This window comes from Mobula hypostoma, chromosome 5 (assembly GCF_963921235.1).
Source record: "Mobula hypostoma chromosome 5, sMobHyp1.1, whole genome shotgun sequence".
NCBI lineage: Eukaryota > Metazoa > Chordata > Chondrichthyes > Myliobatiformes > Myliobatidae > Mobula > Mobula hypostoma.
Window position 1 is genome coordinate 140,894,004 of NC_086101.1, and position 13,387 is coordinate 140,907,390.

The 13,387-nt window shown below is 42.6% G+C and overlaps 1 protein-coding gene across 1 annotated transcript in view; it reads right to left on the reverse strand.

The window, feature by feature from the left end:
* Window positions 1-7,203: 7,203 nt before the first annotated feature.
* pgm5 (phosphoglucomutase 5) overlaps window positions 7,204-13,387 on the reverse strand; it is a 201,782-nt gene continuing 195,598 nt past the window's right edge. Inside the window, exon 11 of the mRNA XM_063047659.1 lies at window positions 7,204-7,689. Within this exon, the coding sequence (XP_062903729.1) occupies window positions 7,600-7,689 (90 nt within the window). The 3' untranslated portion in view covers window positions 7,204-7,599. The remainder of the gene's footprint in view (window positions 7,690-13,387) is intronic.

Genomic DNA, 13,387 nt, shown 5'->3' on the forward strand with positions numbered 1-13,387 from the left:
TTCACACTCCCTGAATTACAAATATTAAATATTAAAAATATTAAAAATAGTTAAAATATTAAAAGTGAGCCCACATTTACCACTTCATCTGGCAGCTCATTCCACACTCCCACCGCTCTCTGTGTGAAGAAGCCCCCCCCCAATGTTCCCTTTAAACTTTTCCCCCTTCACCCTTAACCCAAGACGTTTCTCCTCTCACCATAAATGCATATCCTCTGCTGCTTCATAATTCTATCCTGGAAAACAGATACTGCCTACCTTATTGATGCCTCTAATAGATATATAAACTTTATCAGATCTCTCCCCCACCTCTGATGCTCCAAGTAAAACAACTTGAGCTTGTCCAACCTCTCCTTGTAGCTCCTGCTCTCTGATCCAGGCAGCATCCTGCTGAACCGCTTCTATACCCTTTCCTGAGCCTCTGCTTCCTTCCTCCTACGGGGCAACTAGAGTTCCCTACACCCCCAATATTGAATCTCATATCAGTGGTAGGGAAGTTACTGGAGAGAATTCTTAGGGATAGGATTTATGAGCGTTCAGAAAACCATGGCTTAATTAGGGAGAGTCAGCATGGCTTTGTGTGGGGCAAGTCGTGTCTTACTAATTTGACTGAGTTGTTTGACAAAGTGACAAAGATGAAAGAAGAGCTGTGGATGTTGGCCACATGGATTTTAGTAAGGCGTTTGACAAGGTCCCTCATGGGAGGCTCATCCGGAAGATTAAGATGCATGGGATTAATGGTGAAATGGGCATTGGATTCAGAACAGGCATGCCCATAGAAGACAGAAGTGGTGGTCAAAAGGATTTATTCAAGTTGGAGGTCATGATTAGTGGTGTTCTGGGACCTCTGCTGTTTGTAATGTATATAAATAACCTGGAAAAAAATGTAGATGGGTGGGTTAGTAATTTTGCAGATGATATGAAAATTGGTGGAGTTGTCGATAGCATAAATGACAGGTAAAGAATACAGCAGGATATAGATCAGTTGCAGATATGGGCAGAGAAATGGCAGATGGAGTTTAACCTGGCCAAATGTGAAGTGTGCACCTTGGTAGTCAAATATAAAGAGCATACTGTTAATGGTGTTGGTGAGCAGAGGAATCTTAAGGTCAAAGTTTATAGTTCGCCTGAAGTGGCTACACAGTGTGATTAAGAAGGATTATGGAATGCTTGCCTTTATTAGTTGAGCTATTGATTTCAAAAGTCAGGAAGTTATGTTGCAGCTCTAAAACTCTAGTTAGGTTGCATTGGGAGTATTGCAACAGTACTAGTGACCCCATTGTGGGAAGGATGTCAAGGTTTTGGAGAGTGTGTAAAGGAAGTTTGGCGGGATGCTGCCTGGATTAAGGGGCATGTGCTTTAACGAAAGAGTGGACAAACTTGAGTTGTTCTCTCTGGAGCGTCAGAAGCTGAGGGGAGATCTGAAAGGGGTTTGTAAGATTATGAGAGGCATAGATAGGGTAGATAGACATCTTTTTCCCAAGGTAGAATGTCTAATATCAGAAGGCATGCATTTAAGGTGAGAGGAGTAATTTTAAAGGAAATGTGAGAGGCAGGTTGTTTTACTCAGAAAGTGGTGGGTGCATGGAATACGCCACCTAGGGTGCTGGTAGAAGCAGATACATTAGGGACTTTTAAGAGTTGTTTAGATAGGCACTTGATTGGCTGGGTGGAGATACATTTCTGCTAAAGGAGGTGCAAGGTGCTCCTTCCGTCCGCTACCCTGCAGGTCACCCTTGGGCGAGGTGTAGCACCTGCTTAGCTCCCGATCAGGGTTATGTAAAGCCATGGGAGCAGGTGGTGGATGGTCCTATGAGAAGCTGGTACATACCACAAGTCCTGGTTATGCGTTCACTGATGATAGGCAATCTCTAACAAGCATTGATAATGTCTGGGATCACCTGTCTTGTAAAGACACTTCCCAGAAGTAGAGGTCTGTCTACTCTATCCGTGTCTTTCATAATCATCTGTAGAAAAATTTGCCAAGAATAATTAATGGTCAAGACCATGATTGCCCATGTCACATGACACAGCACAGAATGATGATGGGATAGGCACATGAAAGTGAGGAAAATGGAGGGATATGGACATTGTGTAGGCAGAAGGGATTAGTTTAGTTGGTTATTTAATTACTAATTTATTTGGTTTGTAACAATATTGTAGGTCAAAGGACACGGAGCGACCACTCTCCGCTGAACATCGATGACTCCTCCATAGAGATCGTTAAGAGCACCAAATTTCTTGGTGTTCACCTGGCGGAGAATCTCACCTGGTCCCTCAACACCAGCTCCATAGCAAAGAAAGCCCAGCAGCGTCTCTACTTTCTGCGAAGGCTAAGAAAAGTCCATCTCCCTCCCCCCACCATCACCATATTCTATAGAGGTTGTATTGAGAGCATCCTGAGCAGCCGCATCACTGCCTGGTTCGGAAATTGCACCATTTCGGATCGCAAGATCCTGCAGCGGATAGTGAGGTCAGCTGAGAAGATCATCGGGGTCTCTCTTCCCGCCATTACAGACATTTACACCACACACTGCATCTGTAAAGCAAACAGCATTACAAAGGACCCCACGCACCCCTCATACAAACTCTTCTCCCTCCTGCCATCTGGCAAAAGGCACGGAAGTATTTGGGCTCTCACGACCAGACTATGTAACAGTTTCTTCCCCCAAGCCATCAGACTCCTCAATACCCAGAGCCGGAACTGACACCAGCCTACTGCCCTCTACTGTGCCTATTGTCTTGTTTATTATTTATTGTAATGCCTGCACTGTTTTGTGCACTTTATGCAGTCCTGGGTAGGTCTGTAGTCTAGTGTAGTTTTTGTGTTGTTTTACATAGTTCAGTGTAGTTTTTGTATTGTTTCATGTAGCACCACGGTCCTGAAAAATGTTGTCTCGTTTTTACTGTGTACTGTACCAGCAGTTATGGTCGAAATGACAATAAAAAGTGACTTGACTTGACTGTTATCGTGCTGTACTGCTCTATGTTCTTTCTTTGTTCTATGTGAAGCTGTGGTTTCAGAGTTCCAAGTGCGAGTGCTAGACAATGGCAGTCACCAATATGAAATATTCTAACCATCTTCCCTTGTCAATCAATTGAATTAACTTTATCAAGTTCCCCACCATAAAAACTCCAGGGTTTATCATGGACCTGAAACTCCTAAATTGACTAGTCTCCCAAATATAGTGGTGGCCAAAGAAAATGACTTATCTCTCGAGAGCACTTTCACCTTCTGTTAGTCACAAGTCAGGAATGCAATGGAAAATTCCTCACTTTAATGCAACTCCAACACCATTCAAGAAGCATGAACACCAACCATGATAGAGAAGTCTGTTCTTCACCTTTGCTACAGGTTTGTGGGCAAAGTCAGTATTTATCATTCCTCGCCTCGAGAGGGTGGCAGGAGCCTCGTTCGTGAGTTAATGCGGTTCCCATGTTGAAAGTGCTCGTGTGGTGTTGCTTCAGAATTCAGATCCAATGATAATGAATTGATAGCAGCGTAAGTGGAGGCACTGCAGCTTGGAGAGGAACTTACAGTGGTGATGATCGTATGTGACTGCCAGCTCTCATCCCATCATGGTAAACATTCATTCGCTCTCTTCATTGCCAGTGCTCTGAGACTGCAATGTGCACCATCTTCAACTGCACTAAAACAGCTCACTTAGACTTCTAGGAACTTCACGTGGCCTCTTTGCCTCTCTGCCTCTCTTCATCTCTTCATCAAATTCCACCCTAACTTGGAAATGTTTTGCCATTGTTCATTATTAAGAGGAATAAATCCTGGAATTCCTGGCCTACCGGCTGGGGAGGTACGTTCACTATCTCAAGTGTAATTGAAGCTGGCTACCCAGATCCCTTCCCCACACAATAACTAGATCTAAATCTGAATCTAGTTATTGTTCAGATTTATTTTATTTATCACAGGTACATCAAAACACGCAAAGAAATGTGTTATTTGCACTAACAATCAACACTATCCAAAGGTGAGCTAGGGCAGCCTGCAAGTTTTGCCAAACATTCTGACGCCAGCACTGCATGCCCACAATACTTGGCAGAGCAATCTGGAACACAACAAAACTAGCGACTAAACAACAAAAGCAAAACAAGCCCCATTCCTCCATTCCACCCACTCACACACACACAACACAATCCTCCAACAGGAAAGGTCATCTCCACCCGCCAGCCTCCAGTGGACTCATGGATTTGCAGATATTGAGTATTGACTTCCTCAGTGGACTCAGGGTTTTGGCCATCTGCCCTCGACCCGGATTTCCAATTGACCTTTGGGCTTTGATCTTCAGTATCGACCCCAGGACTCGCCAATGATGATGAATGTATACCCTGGAAGAAAACCTCAAACACTAGGCCTTGAATACTGAACACCTCAGTAACCGGGACCCTGAACACTAGGCCTCGAACTCTAGCCTCGACGATTCGTGTACATAGGAGGTCACCGGCACTCATTTCTCCTGCCTCCATGGTACTTTGATCCTGGAGCCTGCTAAAGACTTGCAGACCTGGGGCAGGGAGTGGGGGGTGGGGGTCACCAGCGCTCATCCCCACTGGCCTGCAGGCCCAACACCGTCCATGTTGCTGGCCTTCGAATGCGGAGCAGAGGCCTACACTCCGGTTCAGCTTCTGCTTCCCCCACATCCCTGTTGGTAAACCCTAACCTGAACCCTGAATCTACACTCTGTCCCCAAAAACATCCCTATGAATTAAAAAAAAACAACTAAAAACCAACTAAACCTGAGCCGCAACCTCAGTAGAGACTGCAGCTCAGCACCATCTTGACCAGAAGATGAAGATGGAGAAAGGATGAAGAAAACAATTTCATCTTTCTACTTCTTCTATATCCATTGAGCACATCTATGTGGTGCATTGCCAAAGAAAAGCAGCATCCATCATCAAAGATCCTCACCACCCAGGCCATGTTCTTTTGTCGCTTCTGCCATCAGGTAGAAGGTACGAGTGCCTCAGGACTCGCAGCACCAGGTTAAGATCAGTACCTACCCCTGGACCATCAGGCTCTTGAACAAAAGGGGATAAATACACTCATTCTATTTCTGGTGCTCCCAGAACTTTAAGGGCTCTTTATCTTGTATTTCATGTTCTCGTTATTTATTGCTATTTATTTATATCTGCATTTGCACAGCTTGTTGTTCACCGATCCTGTTTACAGTTACTGCTCTATAGATTTGCTAAGTATGCCCGCAGGAAAAAGGAGCTCAGGGTTGTATGTGGTGACATGTATGTACTCTGACAATAAATTTTACTTTGAATTTTGATCCCTCCACTTAAGACTTGATGAATGACGGACCTATTTAATTATCAGCTTTTACTTTCTGAACAGTTTGTGAAATGAAGTACAAACATGCAGTAGTGGAACAGGAAACATACCTGAGTCTAAACTGCTGCTCTATTTCCTCCAGTCAAACGGTCAACTGAAACCAATTTCAATAAAGCAACCCATCCATTATCTCTGGACTCAACTATTCCAATACTTCCCTTTGCAAGGACAGTTCCCTGTCACTCACAGGCAAACTTTGCTCCTTCCAACTGCAACAACATTATTTCAGCAACAATCCCATTCTGCCATCACCACAGTACTCAGAGAACTACATGAACATCTGGTGTAGCAATGCGACACCAGAAGCTATTGAAGTTCTCATCTTTTGCTGAGTTTACTTCACCACTATTTTTGCAAAGAAGAATAGTTTCTGCAGCAAGTGGACTGGATAAAGGTCAAATAATTCAGAAGTCAATGACAGAGAACAAAAATGATCAACTTGTGCTTCCTCCCCTTTCACTTCTAGTCATCCTAGTTCCCTCATGATCTCTTTAATTCTTTTGAGATGGTTTTCATCTCTAGACAACTAGCTGTAGGATAAGCTCTTTCTTCAGGGAATAGAGCAAATGTTTAACAGTCGTTTGACTGGAACTCAAAGACAGCAGGCACATGGGGTTCTGGTTATGTTGTGCTCACTCACCATGTCATTTGTTTGCCTGATACCAGATTACACGCAGGTAAGAAAAGATTCAAATCTTCCCAGAAAAAATGCAAAATCCCAGCTACATCCCAGAAATCTGAGCCTCATCCTTGCTGAAAGTGAAGTTGGAGCACAGGGTTATCAAGAACCTTGAATCAATGAATCAGGAACAGACAAAATACCTGCATGATTGGCAACAGTGTGTACCACTGTAAAGTGTTTCCAGCATCAAGTGCCTCATCCACTTGTGCAAGAGATCATCAGTCATCGCCAAACTCACAAGTCCTGACGAAGGGTCTCGGCCTGAAACGTCGACTGTACCTCTTCCTAGAGATGCTGCCTGGCCTGCTGCATTCACCAGCAACTTTGATGTGTGGTGCATAAAGCAAGACAGCTTTGAACCAAAGAGAATCTTTAAGTGCTGTATACTGTATCATTTGCTGTGAGCTGCTTGAGATATCTTCCATCAATCCTCTATAAAAATAAAACTGTTCAATGACTGTGCAATAACTTAGCGGAGACACAGGCACCATTTTGCAGGCAGCAAGTGAAACTACTAATTATTCTATTAATTATACTTTTTCAGGACTACAATCACTGCAATCCACAGCTTGTAATTTTCCTTTGGGACTTGTGGTTTCGATCCAGCTGTATGACCTGCTGTTTCTGCGTTATTCAACTAACAGGACTCTCGAGAATGCAGACACAGCTGCACCAGCGATTGCTGGAGTGGACCTGGGGCTGGATAGAAGCAGTGGCGTCCGGGTCCGAGAGTGGAAAACGAACTAATGTTTAACCAATTTAAGTGCCAAGCCAGATTAAAAGATCAGGGCTTTGAGGCCGAGGGCAAAGGACTTTTACTCACCTCAGCGCTAAACTGGCTCTGTGGCTGTGGTCTGTAGTCTTCGGACTCTTTGTCAGGCTGCAGTGCTGAACTCACGCTTTGGCTGTGGAATCACTTTTCGGGACCCAGTGGTTCATATTCTGTGTGTTATTTGTATGCACGATTGGTTCTTTTTTTGCACATTGTGTGTTTGACATTCTTTGTAGTGTGGGTTGTTTTTTAAACGGGTTCTATTGTTGTTTCTTTGTTTAGTGGCTGTCCGCAAGAAGACAAATCTCAAGGTGGTGTATGGTATACATACTTGGAGAATAAAAAATGTACTTTATACTCTGAAGTCCAAAAAAATTAACTAACTGCATTTTGTAGCAATATAGTTTAATAGTATTTGTTTCCGGGTGGGGAAGGAAACAGATTTCAATCTTCAATGATGGTTTACAGTATGATAATTGTACATAGTCATTGTGTGATATTGTACCCTAAACTACAACATGGGGATAAAACACAGCTCTCCTATTTGCTAACCCAAATAACACTGCATGCAAGAATAACACGCTGGTTCTTTATAAAACACAACAATATTGTTAATACAGGCAGATAAACATAAGAAATGATCTCTCTTTTTTTTTGCAAAACTTTGTTTTTCGCTTCCCCTGTTTTCGGTAATGTTTTGCCAGCACGTGGGTAGGAAGGTGTACGGCGTGAGCAGCTGAGACAAACAGAATAACTACAGAATCTCTGGGCGGCGACGGCGATGGGCCATGCTCAGGTGATGACTGTGGGTCCTTTGCGGCCTGTCCGCTCGTGGATATGTGACAGCTTCAGTGCAATGGCAATGAGCGGCCCCAGCACAACCTGCGAGAGCGAAGCAGAGCAGAGGCTACTGTAAATGCTGAACGGTGCTGCTTCCTCATCCCTCTACCTCGCACCCTCCGTCCCCCAAACCTCCACCCTCGGGATGTGCTCACACCTCAATATTCACTTCCACCAAACTTGCCCACACTCCAGATGTTTTCCTATCTGGCGACTCACCTCCAAGCAAGGGCGCATACACACACACACACACACACACACACACACACACACACACACACCCTTCGACTCATCTTGTTCCTGCTGACTATGATGTCTGCCTACTGCCTATGCTAATCCCATTTGCCTGCATTATGTCCGTATCCCTCTACAACTCTCCTAATTACCTGTCCAAATGCATTTTAAATCTTGCAGTTATATCTAACTCTTCCACTTCCTCTGACAGCTCATTTCAGATAACCATTGCCCTCTGTATGAAAAGCTTACACCTCAAATCTCTTTTGAATTTCTTTCCTCTCCACCTTAACCTGTGCCATCTAACTCTAGATTTCCTGGCCCTGAGATAAAGGCTGATTGCACCATGCCCCTCATAGTTTGTAAATCTCTACAGGTTACCTCTCAGTGTCCCGTGTTCCAGTCTATCTAATTTCTCCTTATGAATAAAGCTCTCCATTCCAGGCAACATGCTGCTGAATCTCTTCTGCAAACTCTCTTTTGCTTCCACATCCTTCTTGCAGTGTGATGCCCACAACTGTACATAACACACCTAAAACTCCCCATCTCTAAACTTTGGATCTACCATTGATTTTAACCAATAATTTCATCTCATTGGATACCATTCTCCTCTGATTTATTTTGATATGAACTATTGGCTCAAATTTCAATACAGCAGAATACATTTACAAGTAATCAGGAATAACAAATCATGTTTAACTGTAGTTGTCAAAGGCTCAGAAATTGAATTGGTCACCAATCCTCCTTCAGAAACTGACTGGAGTACCATATCAGTCACACACAGGTAAGCTCACTTCCTTGTGTAACATTACATTGTTCTGAAGACAAAATACTTCCATAGAATTGTAGCTTCTTAAGAAAATTGATTTAAAGAGGCCTTCCTGGAGAGGGTTCCATTTCATTGCAGGAAATATACTGTACCTTATCAGGAATTCCACCACAACCTCTCAGTAGCCTGGGAAAAGTCGTCCCATCAAATCCATCAGACTTTGCCTACAATCTTAGGCCATAAATATTTGGCAATCCACCACCAAACCCCACTAACCATCACACTAGCCTCCGATCCAAGGTCAAGGAAGATACTGTTAAATTCCCAATATCCCCACTTTTAATCCAGCGCAGGCCTCAACTTCTGGAGAACCCTTTCTCCCTATGGATCCCCTAGGACAGAATGGCTCCCTTGTTTACCGTCCTTCTCTCCTGCAATGACCTTTTAATGTTCCTTATTTTAAAACATTTAATTATCAAAGGTTGCCCAGCATTTAATTTGGCTCCTTATTTTGTCTCCATGCTGCCCTCCTGTGGTGGATAATGGAAATGTTCAGACTATGTATTTTTTCAGAGTAACAGGAAGGTGGAGCAATTTTCCACCAATAGTCCCTTTCAGTTTGAAATAGCCTGAGTTATCCAGCTGGAAGCAAAGATATTCAGTGTTCAGCGCTGGGATTTTCTGCAACATCTTTCACAGGCTAGGAGGCTGAGGGGTGAATTTCCTTTGCAACTGGATCCTTGACTTTCTGACCAACAGACTGCAATCAGTAAAGATAGGCAGCAACACTTCTACCTTGATTATTCTCAACACTGGTGCTCCACAAGGTTGCATTCTTTGCCCACCCCCTACTCAACTCCCTGTACACTCACAACTGCATGACCAGTGTCTGACCTAACTCCATTCACACGTTTGCAGATGATACCAGTGTGGTGAGCTATATCTCAAATAATGAGTCAGAGCACAGGAAGGAGAAAAAAACATAGTGACATGGTGTCATGACAACTGTTTTGAATGTCAGCAAAACAAAACAGTTCCCCTCCATGGACTCTCGTCGCCTCAGTATAACCAAGAACCTCCACCAACCCAGAAATTCTTCCCCTTTCCTATCAGACAGAAGATACAAATGTCTGAAAGCACGTATAGTATTGTGTAAAAGTCTTAGGCACATGTATAAAATATTCTGCAAAGCAACGATGCTTTAAAAATAACGAAATCAAAGGGTTCTAAATATCAAGAGACAATAAAGAGTAGTAAACAGTAAAAAAAATTACATAAAATCAATATTTGGTGTGGCCACCCTTTATCTTTGAAATTGTATCAATTCTCTTAGGTAAACTGTTGTGCAGTTTTATAACAAAATTGACTGGTTTGTTCCAAGTATCTTGGAGAGCTTGCCCCAGTTCTTCTGCAGACTTTGGCTGTCTCACGTGCTTCTGTCTCTCCAAGACAGTCCTGATGATGTTGAGATCAGGGCTCTGTGGAGGCCATACCATCTTTTGCAGAATTATGACCTTGGCCATGTCTTTGGGGTCATTGTCCTGCTGCAGAGTGAAGTTGGGATCGGTCCGATGCCTCCCTGATGGTGTTGTCTGAAGGCTGAGAAGCTGCTTGTACCTCTCAGCACTGAGGATTCTGAGCCGATCTCCAACTCCATTTGTAGAAATGCAGCCCCAACCTGCAGGGAACCTCTGCTATGCTTCACTGTTGGCTGCAGACACTCATCCATATGGCACTCTCTAGCTCTTCTATGGACAAACTGCCTCCTCTTCCTGCCAGAAGATTCAAATTTTGATTCATTAACCCAGAGCACTTGCTGCCATTGCTCAGCAAAACAGTACTTGTGTTTATGTACGTAGCTGAACCACTTTAAGTTTCCACTTAAAGAGGAATGGCTTTTTGGCAGCAACTCTTCCATGAAGACAAGTTCTGACAAAACTTCTCTGGACTGTAGAGGGACGTACTTGGTTTTCTGTGAGTTCAGATCTGATAACAGTGCTAGACTTCTTCAAATTTTGAAGGGACATCGGTTTGATGACATCTCTTCTGCTGTGCTTATCTTCCATGGCTGACCACTGCATTCCTAGTCCTCAACCTTGTCCGTTTCTTTGTGCTTCTTCAGGAGAGCTTGGACAGCACATCTTGAAACTCCTATCTTAAGCAAAATTTCTGCTTGGGAGAGACCTTGCTGTACAGGATGCCGGATGATAACCTTGTGTCTTGTTGCTCTGCTCACTCTTGCCATGGTATAAGAATTGATGATTTGAAGGTTAAACTGTCATATCTGCCACAAGAAAAATCAGCATGGGAAACAGTTTCTTCCCTCTGGCCATTAAACTTCTGAACTCCCTGCTGCATTGGATTTGATGTGACACCGGATAACTTTTAATTTAATTATGCACTTTACTTTGTTTATCTATGCATAATTCGTTTGTAGATTTAATTCTTACTTTCCTAAGTTATTTTGAGTTATGTGTTTACACCCGGAGAAACGTTGTGTTGTTTGGTGGTAAATATGTATATAGTTAAACCACAATACTGTAAACTTGACTTGACTTGACCCTCACCTTTTGTTTGTCTGTCTGTATCTTGTTTTACGGCGGTTGGCATCCAGCTTAATGGTGCATTACCGCCACCCTCTGCTCCAGAATGTGCACTAGACATACATTCTAAATCCCTTCACCCAATCACACACACACACAAACCTACACTTCACCCTCCCATCTTTGACCATCCTAGTATCCTATTCCTGTTTATTCGTCATATTCTATAAAAAAACCCCTGTACCCCCTAAAAACGCTAAAAAATACCCGGACTTGTGCTCTCTCACCCATGCCCAGCAACCCTTTTAATGTGAATTCCTGCATCCCCAACTCACTTAATTTATTTCTCATCATCTCTCCACCTTTTGTTTGGTTGTCCTTTGTCCAGTTTGATTCCTTAAACACCCGTTTCTGTTTCAGTTAATCAGTCTAGTTTATTCAACTCATTATGTCATTGATCATTAACATCTGTTTATTTAATCAAGCACTGGGCTATATACCTACAAATAAATCAAGTCTTATTTGAAAAGAGGCCTATTATTTAATATGTTACTTCCTTAAATGAAATACAAAAAATTCTCTGTAACATCTTTAATTTGTTTGGAAAATATATGTTTGGAAATCTAAAATTTGCTCTTTTCTACTGACACATTAATGCAGAAGACAAAAAAAGACATCTAAAACAAAATTAATATAAAAAATCGAGGGTGCCTAAGACGTTTGCACAGTACTGTACCATCAGGCTCAAGGATAGCTATTGACTATTGAATAGTCTCTAATATAAGATGGATTATTGATATGCAATATATCTTCATACAACCTTGTACCTTATTGTCTCCTTTCTCTGTAACTGTAACACTTTATTCTGCACTGTTATTATTTTATCTTGTACTACTTCAATAGACCGTTATAATGAATTGACCTGTCTGGGCAGTATGCAAAATAAGTTTTTCATTGTACCTCAATAATAAATGACAATAGTAAACCGATTTGTCAGTTTACCAATCTATAAAAACATGAGGGGCATAGAGACATAAGAAGTCTTTTCCCCAGGGCGGTGGGGGGGGGTGGGGATATAGAAACAAAAGAGCACAGTTTGAAGGTGAGAGGGGTAATATTTAAAGGGGACCCGAGGGACAACTTTTTCACAAAGGCTTGGTGGGTACATGAGACAAGTTGTCAGGGGAAGTGGCAGAAGCAGATATAAGTACAATGCACAATTGGTACAAAAACATTTGGACAGAGATATGGATGGGAACAGTTCAGAAGGACATAAATTGGTCAGCAGGGACAAGTTGGGCCGAAGGTCCAGTTTCCATTCTGTAAACTCTATGTCTTCCTCGTGATGTCCTAAAGAATTTTACAGCTGAAGAAGTAACATAGATAATGGGCGCCAAATTTTGTGAAGTAACCTCCCATGAGCATCCACTTTCTGATAATGCTCAGATAATCTGCTCTAGTTTTTCAGTCTGGGAAAAACATTAAATGATAATTCTCCTGCTCTTCTTCAAAATAATGCCCTGGGATCTTCCACCTTCACCTGAGAAAGCAGACGGGACCTCAGTTTGATATCACATTCAGAAAGTCACCTTCCTTCATTGTACATTGGACTGACAGAATTGATTTATCTAGACAACTTGCTGTTGTTAGATGTGAAAGCACAACTTTCTGTCTCAGATCAGTTACAGCTATGGGCAAAGAAGTGGCAGATCAAGTTTACTCTGAGCAAGTGTGAGGTGTTGCAGTCTGGGAGATTAAATGTAACAGGAAAGTATACCGTTACTGCAGGACCCTTAACAGCACAGCTGTACAGATGGATCCTGGGATCCAGAACTATAGGTCTCCTAAAGTGGCCATGCAAGTAGAGAGGATGGTTAAGAAGACATACGCAATGTTTACCTTCAGTAGTCAGAACATAAGATATAAATTTTAGGATTAGAATTAACCCCGTCTGCTCTGCCATTCCATTATAGCGAATTTGTTATACCTCTCAATCCCATTTTCCTGCCTGCTCCCTGTAACCTTTACTAATCAAGAATCTATCAAGCTCTGCTTTAAATATACCCAATGACTTGGCTTCTGTAGCAATGAATTACCCTCCTTTGGCTAAAGAAACTCCTCTTCATCTCTTTTCTAAAGGGGCGTCTTTGTATTCTGAGGCTGTGCCCTCTGGTCCTGGACTATTGCCTGATAA